The sequence below is a fragment of the Pteropus alecto genome, unplaced genomic scaffold (assembly GCF_000325575.1).
Source record: "Pteropus alecto unplaced genomic scaffold, ASM32557v1 scaffold462, whole genome shotgun sequence".
Lineage (NCBI taxonomy): Eukaryota > Metazoa > Chordata > Mammalia > Chiroptera > Pteropodidae > Pteropus > Pteropus alecto.
This window is the reverse complement of record NW_006431936.1, coordinates 249,841-263,528: the sequence shown is the minus strand read 5'-3', so window position 1 is coordinate 263,528 and position 13,688 is coordinate 249,841. Positions and strand designations below refer to the sequence as shown.

Below are 13,688 nucleotides of genomic sequence, written 5' to 3'. Positions count from 1 at the left end.
TTCAGTAAGGATATTCTTATGAATGAATTCTAAATGACTAAATGTGTATTTAACATATTGTCAGCCCAGAGTAAGTGCTTTCTTAAAGTTAGCTATTATCTTTACCATTATATAGACAAATGGATGGACAAATATGTACATAAATAGATTTTCTCAGGATGATATAATCTCAATTTGATTAATCATTAGTACCAGCAAAGAAAGTGTTATTTTCAACATCTATGACTTAAGTAGTATTGTACTACCATCCTTAATATTCTATAAATACCTTTCAAATCAGTATACCAATTAAGGTTGTAAAGATACGTTTTTATAGAAGAAACAAAATCTATGAAAGTGAATTCTTGAAAATTAAGCCTTTGCTTTAACAGAATTATACTTTCTCTTGATTTTTTTCCTCTTTCTTTCTTTCTTTCTTTCTTTCTTTTTTTTTTTTTTTGGGATACAGGATTCTACCTATCACTCAGGACAATGGATGTGGCCAATAAATCTACTGTTTCTGAATTTGTTTTGCTGGGACTCTCTGATTCCTGGGAACTGCAGATGTTTTTCTTCGTGGTGTTTTCATTGTTTTATGTAGCTACAATAGTGGGTAATAGCCTCATAGTCATCACAGTTATAGCTGACTCTCACCTACACTCTCCTATGTATTTCCTGCTTACCAACCTTTCTATCATTGATATGTCTCTTGCTTCCTTTGCCACTCCTAAAATGATTACAGACTATCTCACTGGACAAAAAACTATCTCTTTTGATGGCTGCATCACTCAGATATTTTTTCTACACCTTTTTACTGGTACAGAGATAATTTTACTTATGGCTATGTCCTTTGATAGATATATTGCTATATGTAAGCCTCTTCGCTATGCTTCCATCATAAGTCCCCAGGTGTGTATTGCCCTTGTGGTTGCTTCCTGGGTTGTGGGAGTCATGCATTCAATGAGCCAGGTCATCTTTGCTCTCACATTACCATTCTGTGGTCCCAATGATGTAGACAGCTTTTTCTGTGACCTTCCCGTGGTATTCCAGTTGGCTTGTGTTGATACTTATGTCCTAGGCCTCTTTATGATCTCAACGAGTGGCATAATTGCTTTGTCCTGTTTTATTCTTTTGTTTAATTCTTATGTTATTGTCCTGGTTACAATCAAGACTCATTCCTCAGGAGGATCATCTAAGGCTCTTTCTACTTGCACAGCTCATTTCATTGTTGTTTTCATGTTCTTTGGGCCATGCATATTCATTTATATGTGGCCACAAAGCAGTTTTCTAGTAGACAAGATCCTGTCTGTATTTTATACCATCTTTACTCCTATTATGAATCCAATAATCTATACTTTGAGGAATCAAGAAGTAAAGACAGCCATGAAGAAACTGAAAAATAGGCTTCTAAATTCCAGCAAGGCAACTCCTTTGCATTATTTTTAATTTTAATTTCTAGTTTTAACATCCTAGACATTAGGCACCACAGTTTTTGAGTACACAGCATAAGCTAAGGTTTATATATCTGGAGTTCTTATCAAATTGTAATTGTTAATATTTTTAGAAGTATAAGGTAAGTTCATTAAAACTATTCTCATACCTATGTTTAAAATACATTTTAAATTTCAGAAAAGCAACTTGACAGAAGCAATTTCTTCCAGAAGCAAAGAATATCTATAAAAATGCCAAAAGCAACTGTTTCAGGAAGGAAATTTAATATTAATATTCTACTCATTTGATAAAGGAACAAAAATGAGAAGTAAAGATCAAAAGGAGAACTAGGAGGTACAACTAACAACTAAGTTAATCAGAGAGTTATCCCTAAAGTATGACAAATTAGTAAGATTTTTACATCTATAAGCCTTAGAAACTCAATACTACTGAAGGAGTAGCCTCTGACAGATAGGCAATGATTTTCTACATATATCCCTGAGTCATTTAACATTTAAACCAATTTGTGATCTCTTCTATTAAAGAAAATCATGGATATATTTCATTACAAATGTTGAAGAGTTCCAAATAAAATGTTGTAAGTTGAAGAATCTCCATGACTCACTTTTAGCTAACAAGGAAAGAAATACAGCCATTCTCCTTCTGGTAATGCAGAATGAGTAAGGAGCCTAGAGAATCCAGCAAATTAAGAAATATTATAAAATGAGTTTCAAAGCAGTATAATTTATTTCATACAGAAACTATGGTACCTGAATGCCTGAGAAATTAAAACTAGAACTAAATTAGGAGATACAGTTTATGATAATAAGTGAATTTATGGATAATATTACTTTACATTTTGAGTAAATTACCTTATCCTTTTAATATTCAGATGAAAAATAAGAATTTTGTGCTTAGTAATACATTGTCAATGTAGTAAGCATGTGTCTGTTCATAAACACCGGCTCTGCCACGCATGCTCTGTGTAGCTGCATCTACCTTCCCCTCAGGAAAATAGAGTTTCTCTAAAAATGCAACCTCCACTCAGGCAAGGATTTTTTTTTTTTTTTTTTTACTGTTTTAAATAAGAATACTAGGTTCAAAATTAGCTTTAAGGTACACAAGGTATAACTACCACCTGCTGGTCAATACTGGAATTGCAAGCATTGAGGATCGTGAGAAAGAATTCTCCTGGATGCCTCGCTCCACAAATCATTTTTAAAAGATGGCAACCACTAAAGAATTAGCTGCCTTTTGGAATTTACTAAATCATATTTATGAAATATAAGGTCAAGTATATTATCCAACTTGTATCCACAAGAGGAAAGATCTGTTGCAACCACAGTATTTGATAAATATCAAATTGATATTCTTTTCTGGCATTATTGAGTAGAGAAAACCAAGAATTATACATGCACTAATTATCATTGATGAAAAAGAAGAAAAGGAAATTCCTAACTTCTAGTTTTAAGCCAAATGATAAGAAAAATGTGTGTTTTCTTTATTAATGTATTAAGCAAGCAAAGGAACAACTTTACAGTTTAAAAGTTTGTAATATTGTATTTTAAAGCTGTTTATATTTGAAATTGTTTAATACAGTATTAAAATGTGAATGAAATGTGTTTATATCCTCAGAATAGGAGCATAATTCTATTTGAAATAGTGATCCAAATGGACCAATTTAGGTTGAGTGTGTGAAGTTTCCATCAGTTTCAGTTACATATGCAACTATGTTCAGGATCAGGAAACTCATTTATGTAGAAAATGTCTAGCTATTGTGTTAGAAATGCCCAATGTAATTCTTTCAAATAACATATTTATTTAAACAGGAAATAATTTTTAAATGAATTGGTTTATTTGCATTATAAAACTGTGGAGTCTTTTTTTAAAGGAGTAGCTTCAGTGCTTGTGTGGAAAATTCAAAAACTCAAAAATTTATTTGCCAAAACCCTCGAGATGTAACTAATCAGCAGATGACTCTGTAAGCAAATCAATAATGAGTTTGAGTAGTTAGATTGATAGTAAGGCTCTGTAGCTGAGAATGAAAAGGACCGTAGACAGCTTCTGGAGGACTTCCCTGATGGCTTAGAATGGAGAGTCAACATACAAAACAGCTCTACACATTAAATAAACATTTACATCTTAATTAGAAAGTATAGATGGCTGATTTTATCACCGCGACATCTCAACATGCTGCTGACACTCTTTTACCAAGGATAACTGCAGTGCCATGGCCATAGGCTCCTTAAGCAGTAGTAAAGATGATGCCATTTGCCACTGGAGCATCTAAAGGTAGAATAATGTTTTGTAAAGCATGATAGATGAACAGAAATCAGCTAATGTAAACATAACAGGTCAAGGAAAGCTTTAAATGATATAATTTTGAAGGAGTATTGTGATATTAAAAATTTACAAGAAGACTATATTGATAAGCAACTTCAGCTTCCTTTAGGTGTTTGAGGAACCATGAAGTTTGGTAACACCAAACCTATAAGCTTTTAAAAATTGTAAAAAACTGTCTTGTATAATTAAGCAGAATAATTGATGCAGATGAGGAACATTTCAAAAGACCATACAATGTAAGGATGGTGGATTTACATTGAAACCTAAATTTCATACCCACTCCTTTGCATGGGTTTCCTCCAAAGCTGTGGAATGGGATGTAATAACCTCTTATTCATTATTTTTATTCTTTTTTTTCCTTAAAGAAGTTCCCTCAGAATTTGTAAAATTTAGGCTCTGCGGAACCTCAATCCACCCTGAGTATAGGAGTAAAGTCTCAGACTCGTGTTTTATACTTGTGTTTAAGGCCAGTTCTATAATTTTGGTGGTATTAACTTTGGTAAGACACTTAATGTCTCTTAGTCTCAGTTTCTACATGTTTAAATGGAGATAATAATGATATCTAGACCTAGAATTGTTTGACAAATAAAGTCATTCATATAAAGTGCATAATATACGTTCAATAAATGTTAGTTGTTTAAATATCATTCTGACGAACTCTGGATATTGTTTTAAATTTTGATTTTATAAATTTTAAATATTTGTGTCTGTATGTATTTGCATAAAATTAATGTGTATTAGGATTAATTTGGACAATTAAAGTAACTTCCACTAGAAGGCTACACTGGTTCTTACATTAATTTGAGTTTCTAGAAACTTGTTTTTCTCACTGCTCATAATTTTTATGAATCAAGAGAAATTCTAAATTGCTTTTAATCAGAATGTGATCACTTCCTTATAATGAGTATTTATTAATTGATTAATTGATTAATTAATTTATTAATTGATTTATTGATTTTAGAATGGATTTTCACTATAATTTTGGTCAGAATAAGAATGGTGATGTTTGATCTTCCATATTATTAAGGTGAAGACACAGGTAAGTGCATGGATAAGTTAATAGTTACTTAGATAAAATAAATGGAATTTTGTATGCTATGAGCTGCTTTATGTGAAGTCGTTTTCTACATTGATAAAGGTCTGGGATAATGGGATTACTGGACTCTGCTGCCAAAGACATTCTTGGTAGATGCTATCATGTGAGCATATTCAGACTCTTTAGAGAAGGGTTTTCAAACTTTAAAAATTGCCAATAAAACCATGCTTTTCAAATGAACTTTTAGGCAAAACAGTTACAGCAAAGTTGACAAGAGAGCTAGAATAAATCTCTTCTTTCTCTGTGTATTTCTATTATTATTTTGCATGGTGAATTTTGGATACATGTATCCAGGTCGAAAAAACAAGGAAAACAGACCTGAAAGTTTAATTCATGAGAAACTTTTTGCATGTACTCTGACTCCAATGAAATACACTGAACAATTTCATAGTCTCTCAGTTTATATACATCTGTCATGATGATTAATTTTATAAAGTCGGGTACTTTTTTGTTGTAAATTTTTTTTTTGGTTTTTAAGATAATATTCAATCTATTAAGTTCACAAAATCGAAAACAAGTCTTCCTTAAGTATATGTGTTCAACTTAATAATTTTGCTATTCTATTTCTAAATTGGTACAATGAGAAATATGTTTTTCATTATTTTTTAATTTTATTAAGTTTATTGTGGTTACAGTAAATTATTTTTAATACTATTGATTAAACCTGTGAGGTAAATATGTACAACTTATGCTGGAGTTAGAAGGACCAATATCCAAATAAGATTGGAACTGTAACTTGGATCATGAGTTGTTGTATTCTGTCTGTGAGGTTTCTGGTATGACTTAATTGACATTTTATCTTTTTTTTTTTCCTGATTTTTTTGTTTTGTTAAATAAATAATTTCTAGTATCTAGCATGTACTAAAATATCAGATTTGCATTTTAATTTTTTATTCTGATAATTTACATTGCCCAATATAGAGAGAAGATGTATACTTACTTACATTTAAATAGCCCTGCAATCTGTAACAGAGAATTACACAATAGTTGAAAAGCAAATCTTAGAATGCTATGAGACCTTATCAAAGACTGAGTTCCTGATCATGGGTTATCAAGTGACAATGTAACTACCACTGCTCATCATGAGCTAAGTATTATCAATTTTATTTTCACATGTTCATATATATTTTTAATTAAATTTATTGGGGTGACATTGGTTAATAAAATTAAATATGTTTCAAGTGTACAATTCAAGAATAAGTCAGATGTATATTGCATTGTGTGTTCACCACCCGAAATTAAATTTCCTGCCATCACCATATATTTGACCCTCGTATCCTTATCTACCTCTTCCCTTCCCCTTTCCCTCTGGTAACCACTAAACTGTTGTCTGTGTCTATGTTTGTTTGTCTTGTTCGTTTGCTGCTTTCAGTTTTATATTTCACATATGAATTGAAATCATGTGGTTCTCAACATTTTCTGCCTGATATATTCCTCTTAGCGTGATAATCTCAAGATCGATCCACGTATTTTATCTTTTCTTATGGCTGAGTAATATTCCACTGCTTTCTATCACTATGCACCAAAATTAACTCAAAATGGATCAAAGTCCTAGATATAAGACCTGAAATAATAAATTTCATAGAAGAAAACATAGATATTAAACTCATGGACCTTGGTTTTAGACAGGATTTTATGAATTTGACCTCAAAGGCAAGGAAAGTAAAAGCAAAACTAAATGAATGGGACTACATCAAACTAAAAACTGCATAGCAAAAGACACTGTCAACAAAGTAAAGAGACAACTATCTGAATGGGAAAATATATTTGCAAGCCACACCTCCAATAAGGGCCCAATATCCAACATATATAATGAACTCATACAACAAAAAAACAAATAAGCCAATTTTAAAAATGGGCAGATGACTTGAACAAAAACTTCTCCCAAGAAGACATACAAATGGCCAACAGACATATGAAAAGATGCTCAACTTCACTAGTGATTAGGGAAATGCAAATCAAAACCACAATGAGATACCATCTCACACCTTTTAGAATGGCTATCATCAACAGGACAAGTAATAATGAGTGCTGGAGAGTTTGTGAGGGAAAAAGGAACCCTCTTACACTGCTGGTGGGAAAGTAAATCGGTACAGTCATTATGGAAAACAGTCTGGAGGTTCCTCACAAAATGAAGGATAGAATTACCATCTGACCCAGCAATCCCTCTTCTGGTTATCTACCCCAAAAATTTGAAAACATTTATCCATAAATATAAATGCATACCAATGTTCATAGCAGCATTTTTCACAGAGGCCAAGACATGGAAAACAAAGTGCCTTTCGATAGATAGATTGGATAAAGAAGCTATGGTACATAAATACAATGGAATATTACTCAGCCATAAGTATTATCAAATTTAACAAGTTGTGATGTCTTGCTTTTACAGCAGTAAGTCATCATGTATTGGCAGTGGTACATTTGAAACCAGGCTGAAGCGGGTATCAAGGCACAGATAATCAGCAAAAACAAGTAGTCTAGAACCCATGTCACCTAATTCTGTTGCATCAAAACCTTTGCTTCAGCTCAGTTTTAGAGCCTCATGGAAGGATTTCAATGGATGACTTGATTTAATGTCATTGTGCAAGTGAAAAAAAAGAACTTCTGCATTGCGCCTACTCCGATGACCCTAATAGACACTGACGAAGGTAAAATTCTATTACTGGAAAAAGTAATAAATACTTTACTTAGTTATCAAATTTAGATGGAGTATTGATCATAAGTAAAAATAAATATAAATTACGGAAAAGTGAAAAATGGCTTTGTTGGTTTGTTAGTGGTCCTCAAAGATCAAAATTAAAAAAAAAAATCAGAGAAAAGTAGTCTGGCAGAGAAGAATGAAGATGGACTTATGTGAATGGGCACAAAGTGTGTGGATTTTTGCGTTTTACATATATGTCCATCTGAGACCAAAAGCACGGACTCCCATTTAGCAGGCTGGTCTCATAACTGCCCTTAACACTTGATCAGCTGAAGGGACTGATGCTGAGAATTTCATATACTACCATTCTCCAAAGAGACCATAGCCATTCAATGGCAAGTCAATCACATCACACCCCTTTTTCCATGCAGTGGGTAGTGATTTGTTTTCATTGCAATTGACTCCTACTCCAGATGTGGGTTTTCCTTCCCTGCCTGCAGTCCCTCTGCCAGGATACTATGCCAGGCCATTATGCCAGGGCTTACTGAGTGTTGTCTGATTTATGGATATAAGATTCCATGAAGATTGCCTCCAGATTTACAGATAAAAGTATTTACAGTGAAAGTGTAATTTATTGGATTTATGGTGAAGAGATGGGACAACAGGTACACCATCATGGGATCCACTTTTCTGGGAAGCTTCCAGCCACAAAGAACTGTGGAATAGCCTATTAAAGGCTTAGATAAGATGCTAACATTGGAATAACACCCAACTTGGTTGAGATGGAGAATCCAAGATGTAAAATATGCATTGAACCAACAGTTTATTTTTCTGTGTTACCGATAGCTAAAATACTCACATCCAGGAAAGAATAGAGATTGAGCCCTTGCTCCATATTCTCATTGACGCAGATGTGGATTTTGTGCTTTCTGCCCCAGCAATTCTAAGCTGTACTATGATTCTGCATTTCTTCTACTAACGGTGCATAAAACTTCCTGATTCTGTGGCTTGATGTGTACTCCACTTCTGGAAAACTTCACCCAGGATTTCTTTAACTATTGCTTTAGTTTTGCTCTCTCTTTTTCTGTGACTTCAATTATACATTTATTAGACTTTTTCATGATGTTCCTTATGTCACTAATGAATGACTTTTCCTTTGTCATCTTGCCAATTTAACTAACAATAAAAAGCTTGTTTTTCAAATTTCTCTTTTTTGATTGTTTTGTATTTCTTTAAATAATGATGGAAATATTTTTTAATTGGGCACTTTATGTCTTTTTTCAATTAAGAATATTGTGTTTTTTCTGTTTTAAATATATTCAACCATATATCAAATATATGTTTCTAATTAGATACTCCTTGGCAATGAATAAAAAGTATGTTTCCCCTAAATCCACCCTATTTTTAAAAAATTTGTTTGTTTATTATTTTTCAATTACATTAGCATACAATATTGTATTAGTTTCAGATGTACAACATATGGATTAGACATTCACATAACTTACAAGTGATCACCCTAATAAGTCTAGTACCCACCTGACACCATACATAGTTATTACAATATTATTAGCCACATTCCTTATACTATAGTTTACATCCCTGTGACTATTTTATAACTCCCAATTTGTACTTCTACATCTTTTTACCTTTTGCACCTAGTCTTCCAACCTCTATACCATCAGGTAACCATTAATTTGTTCTCTATATCTATGAGTTTGTTTCTGTTTTGTTTATTTATTTTATTTTCATATTCCACATATAAGTGAAACCATACGGTATTAATTTTTCTCTGACTTATTTCACTTAACATAATACCCTCTAGTTTCATCCATGTTGTTGCAAATAGCAATATTTCATTCTTTTTTAAGACCGAGTAATATTCTACTATATATTACCACTTCTTTTTCCATTTGTCTATCTTTGGACACTTAGACTGCTTTCTTATCTTGGCTATTGTAAATAATGCTACAATCAACATAAAGATGCATATGTCTTTTCAAATTAGTGTTTTGAATTTCTTCAAATAAATACCCAGAAGTAGAAATGGTAGGTCAGGTCGTTCTATTTTTAATATTTTAAGGAAACTCCATACTATTTTCCATAGTGGCTACACCAGTTTGCAATCCCAAGAGTGCATAAGAGTTCCCTTTTCTCCACATCCTCACCAACATTTGTTGTTTGTTGACTTATTGACTATGGCCATTTTGACAGGTGTGAGGTGACAACTCATTGTGGTTTTAATTTGCATTTCTCTGATGATTAGTGATATTGAGCATATTTTCATATGTTTATTGGCCATCTGTATGTCCTTTTTTGAGAAATATTTTGTTTGATAGAGCTATTTCTGATTATTTTTCTCTTGCAAATATTTCTTGTCTATTCTCACTCAATTCCTTCTCCTAGTAACCTGTACAGATTACTTTAATAATGATTTTTTTTTACAAACAAAAGAAGCTAACTCTGACCAACCTAAGTCTAAAGTAACTATTAGAAGCACTTAACATTATACACATGTTTAATGGTAAGTTAGTAGAAGCAACCTCAGAAATGAGTAAAAACCATTAGAAATTAGGCATCATGAAACAGAGCTGAGACCATGTTTGTCTGGTAAAAACAACTGTTTACTGACACTGAATCTTCCCTAAACTACTACTTTTGAAATTCAACATTACGATGCTACTGTAATAGTTTTTTTAGCTGTCCTTTTGTTATTTCATATCTCCTATAAGATTCAAAGTCTTGAGTAACACCATCCAATTGTGCATATATGCCCACACTTTGTCTGCCAGGATTGAGGGGAGTATTTTAGGTACCTTTGTTTCAACAAAGGATGCTTAACATATCTCACCACATAGACTCACACTATTGAGATGGAGATTCCTTCTAAATAGAAAAAAGATTCAAAATACTACAGTTACCAAATAGCTAACCCTATAGCTATAGATATATACCAAAGCATAATTTTGTCAACTTCTAATAATAATTCTGCTATTTTCTAATAGAAGTTATACTTATATTCTATTTCGAGTTTGGAGAGATTTTTGCAAAACTGTCTCTCAAATTAATAAAAAATGCATGCTTCCCTATATTTTCAGTTCTCTTTAATATTTTCAGCATTTTAAAATTTTCATCCCATAAGACCTTTATGTTTTTATGAGTAACTTTTGCCAGATATTTCATATTTTACCTTATTTTGTTTCTGTTGTGAATGGAAACTGTTTTTTCATTTTTTTTTTTTATAATTTATAGAGTTTTGCTCTTTAAAGTATAATTATTTCTAAGTTTTTGAAGATCATTTTTAATTGCAAATATTGAAGATATAGAAGCATAGGGAATAAAATTTTTAAATAACCTTTTGTAAACTTACCATTATGTATAGAGTAAATATTGATATTTTTTCCATAGATTAATTAGACATTTAAAAATATATACAATATTATTGACTCAGTTTAAGTTCCTTTTATATTCTTTTTGATCCCTTCCTTTGTATTTCTTCTTACATTGTTTAGAATGTGTATTAATTCTCTGGATATTTTAAAACTTTTTTTCATACGTGTGTCCATATTAGTTTGGTTTATAAAAATGTGCACATAATAATTTTACCTATCTTCAGTTTTGTCTATTGACATTATCTTTTTAATCTTATGCATACATATTGATATAAAAATATAACAATAATTTTAATCATGGAATGTGTTCTATCACACTAAAATGTTATATTTCTTCATTCTTGAGTTAATAGATACTTAAGGGTTTTTTTTGGTAGTATCTCTCTCTCTCAATCAATGCTGTCATATGTGCCACTGGCATGTGAATATTTTACTAGAAGATATACATACACATAAATGGTAAAAAATCTTATTTTCAATTTTCTTTAGAGATGACCATTTGAAAATTACATCTACATCACATTTGAAATCTAGAAAATTTATATAAAATACAGTTAAAAAGATAGTTGATGTATTTTAGGGGTTAGTAGAATATTTATCATGGAAAAATGAAAGCACCTTTAAATATTTGAAGAATTATTATGTTAAAGTGGGAATGAATTTGTTCTATTAAATTACAGACGGTAGAATTAGTTGAGCACTCTATCAATAGATTAATCTGTTTCAGGAAGTAGTGGGCTCCTTATGATTGGTGGTAAACACCCTGAGGCTTTGATCATTGTGTAGGATTGTGTGATAGTTTTATTGACAGGAAGCTAGAGGTCAAAAATTACTTTTCTAACTAGGAATCAAAGAAAATAAAATAATCTTTTATTTTCATATGTACTAACTAGTTGGTTAAAAAAAATTTTTCTTTTCTATTTCTAAAAAGGTTATTCTGTAAAATATAATTACTATCACTGCAGGGTGACTCAAATCTCTAAAGGGTGATTTCTCACTTCTCCAATGAAATCACTTCTCTGGAATGAGGATGGAAGGTTTTATGTTGCCTTACCTTAGGATATTGTATTTGGTCACAAGCAAGAAGAGCAGAACCCTTACTACCTCAGGGCAGAAATTGAGGAGTCTGCTTCTGCACACCTGAGTGCAGAGAACAAGTTAAAATGCATCAAGTCAAGAGCATATTGCAAATATTTTCAGTATAAAGACTCATACTAGTAAGTGGGAAGCTTAAAAACAAACTGAGGAACACGAAATTTGGAAAAAACAGAGAAGAACTGAAGGACTGGGAGAACTTATTAAAAGTGTAAGTATTATGTATACATGTGAACATTTTTTGGACTGGGCAAATAATTGATAAATTGCCTTCCAGATGAAAAATTAGAAATAGAAGATAGCAAAGAAGATGTTATTCTTGTCTCAGTCAAATTGGGAACTTCATCAGGAAGAGGCAAATTGCTGTTCTCTGCTCTGTCTATATGTCTTTTCCTGCATTGGCTTAGGAAAGCCCTGATAATAATAAGATCAGTATTTGATGAACAAAGGGAAGTATGCTATAGCCATTATCTGTTCCTTCTCTGCCCATTTTATGTTTTCTATTTAGAGAATACTTAGCCATTTGTTAAACAAATATTTATCATCAAAATTTGCCTGGAATGAAGGAGTAGCTACACAAAGTAGAATAATGCTCAGTAAGGATACTTTTTATTGATTTTGTTGCTAGGCTTATTGTAAGACAAAATAATAATGATAAGTATGCCTGTTTATGGTTTTGGGGTTCTATTGCATATTTTACAGGTGGATATTACTGTAATGTCAACTTCTAAGTATCAAACATGGTCTTATGCCAGGAATAGGGAAATTCTTTTATGGTGTATTTTGTGAGTTGAAAACACTTCTATCTTTGGTGTACATTGATGATGAAGAAGTGAATGATTTATTAATGAAGAGACTTTTGGATGTCCTGTGTATAGTCCAAGAAATTCTGAGTGACTTTTATAAATTCTATATGTTTCTATAACATAACTGCCTCTGTACTTAAAATTTTATAGATTAAAATAACTTGGGATAATCTAGTCTTATCTTCTAAGGTCAGTCACACAGCTAGTAAGTGGCAAATATTATTTATCTTTACTAATGGATACCCATCTTAATTATTAAGAAGAAAATGAGATTTAACGTTGAACCTGGTCTTTTTCAGTTGGATTAAGAAATCATAGGAAATCAGTGTAGAGAGGATTTTCTAGTTGTTTCCTATATTTTGAAAAAGGGAGACTGACAAACCTTATCACTTATTAGATATTGTAAAGATAGAATTGGTAGGAAATTTGGATATTTTCAGAAAATCTTTTTTTCAAAAATAAGATGATCTTTAAAAAAATGTATAATATCACTAACTTTATCTAACCTGTTGTTAACCATTTTTGAGGATTTTCTAGTTGTTTCCTATATTTTGAAAAAGGGAGACTGACAAACCTTATCACTTATTAGATATTGTAAAGATAGAATTGGTAGGAAATTTGGATATTTTCAGAAAATCTTTTTTTCAAAAATAAGATGATCTTTAAAAAAATGTATAATATCACTAACTTTATCTAACATGTTGTTAACCATTTTTTCCTCCTCTTCCTCCTCCTCTTCCTCCTCCTTTTCTGTCTCTTCCTCCTCATGTTTGACTGGATCGTCTTCCAGTTTTTCACCCGGTGATTTATTTGGACTTCTAGGTGAACATGTTTCCTCCTTTCTGTTTTCATCCCGAGGCAGCAGGGGTTCCACAGCTTCCTTGGTCTCCTCCTAACTCCTGGTGGGA

General features: G+C 31.9%; 1 protein-coding gene across 1 annotated transcript; it reads left to right on the top strand.

The window, feature by feature from the left end:
- The first annotated feature begins 441 nt into the window (after nt 1–441).
- Nucleotides 442–1,425, top strand: LOC102887054 (olfactory receptor 4K2). The gene has a single exon (XM_006906930.1). The coding sequence runs from the start codon at nt 472–474 to the stop codon at nt 1,423–1,425; it is 954 nt and encodes a 317-aa protein (XP_006906992.1). The 5' UTR covers nt 442–471.
- The last annotated feature ends 12,263 nt before the right edge of the window (nt 1,426–13,688 follow it).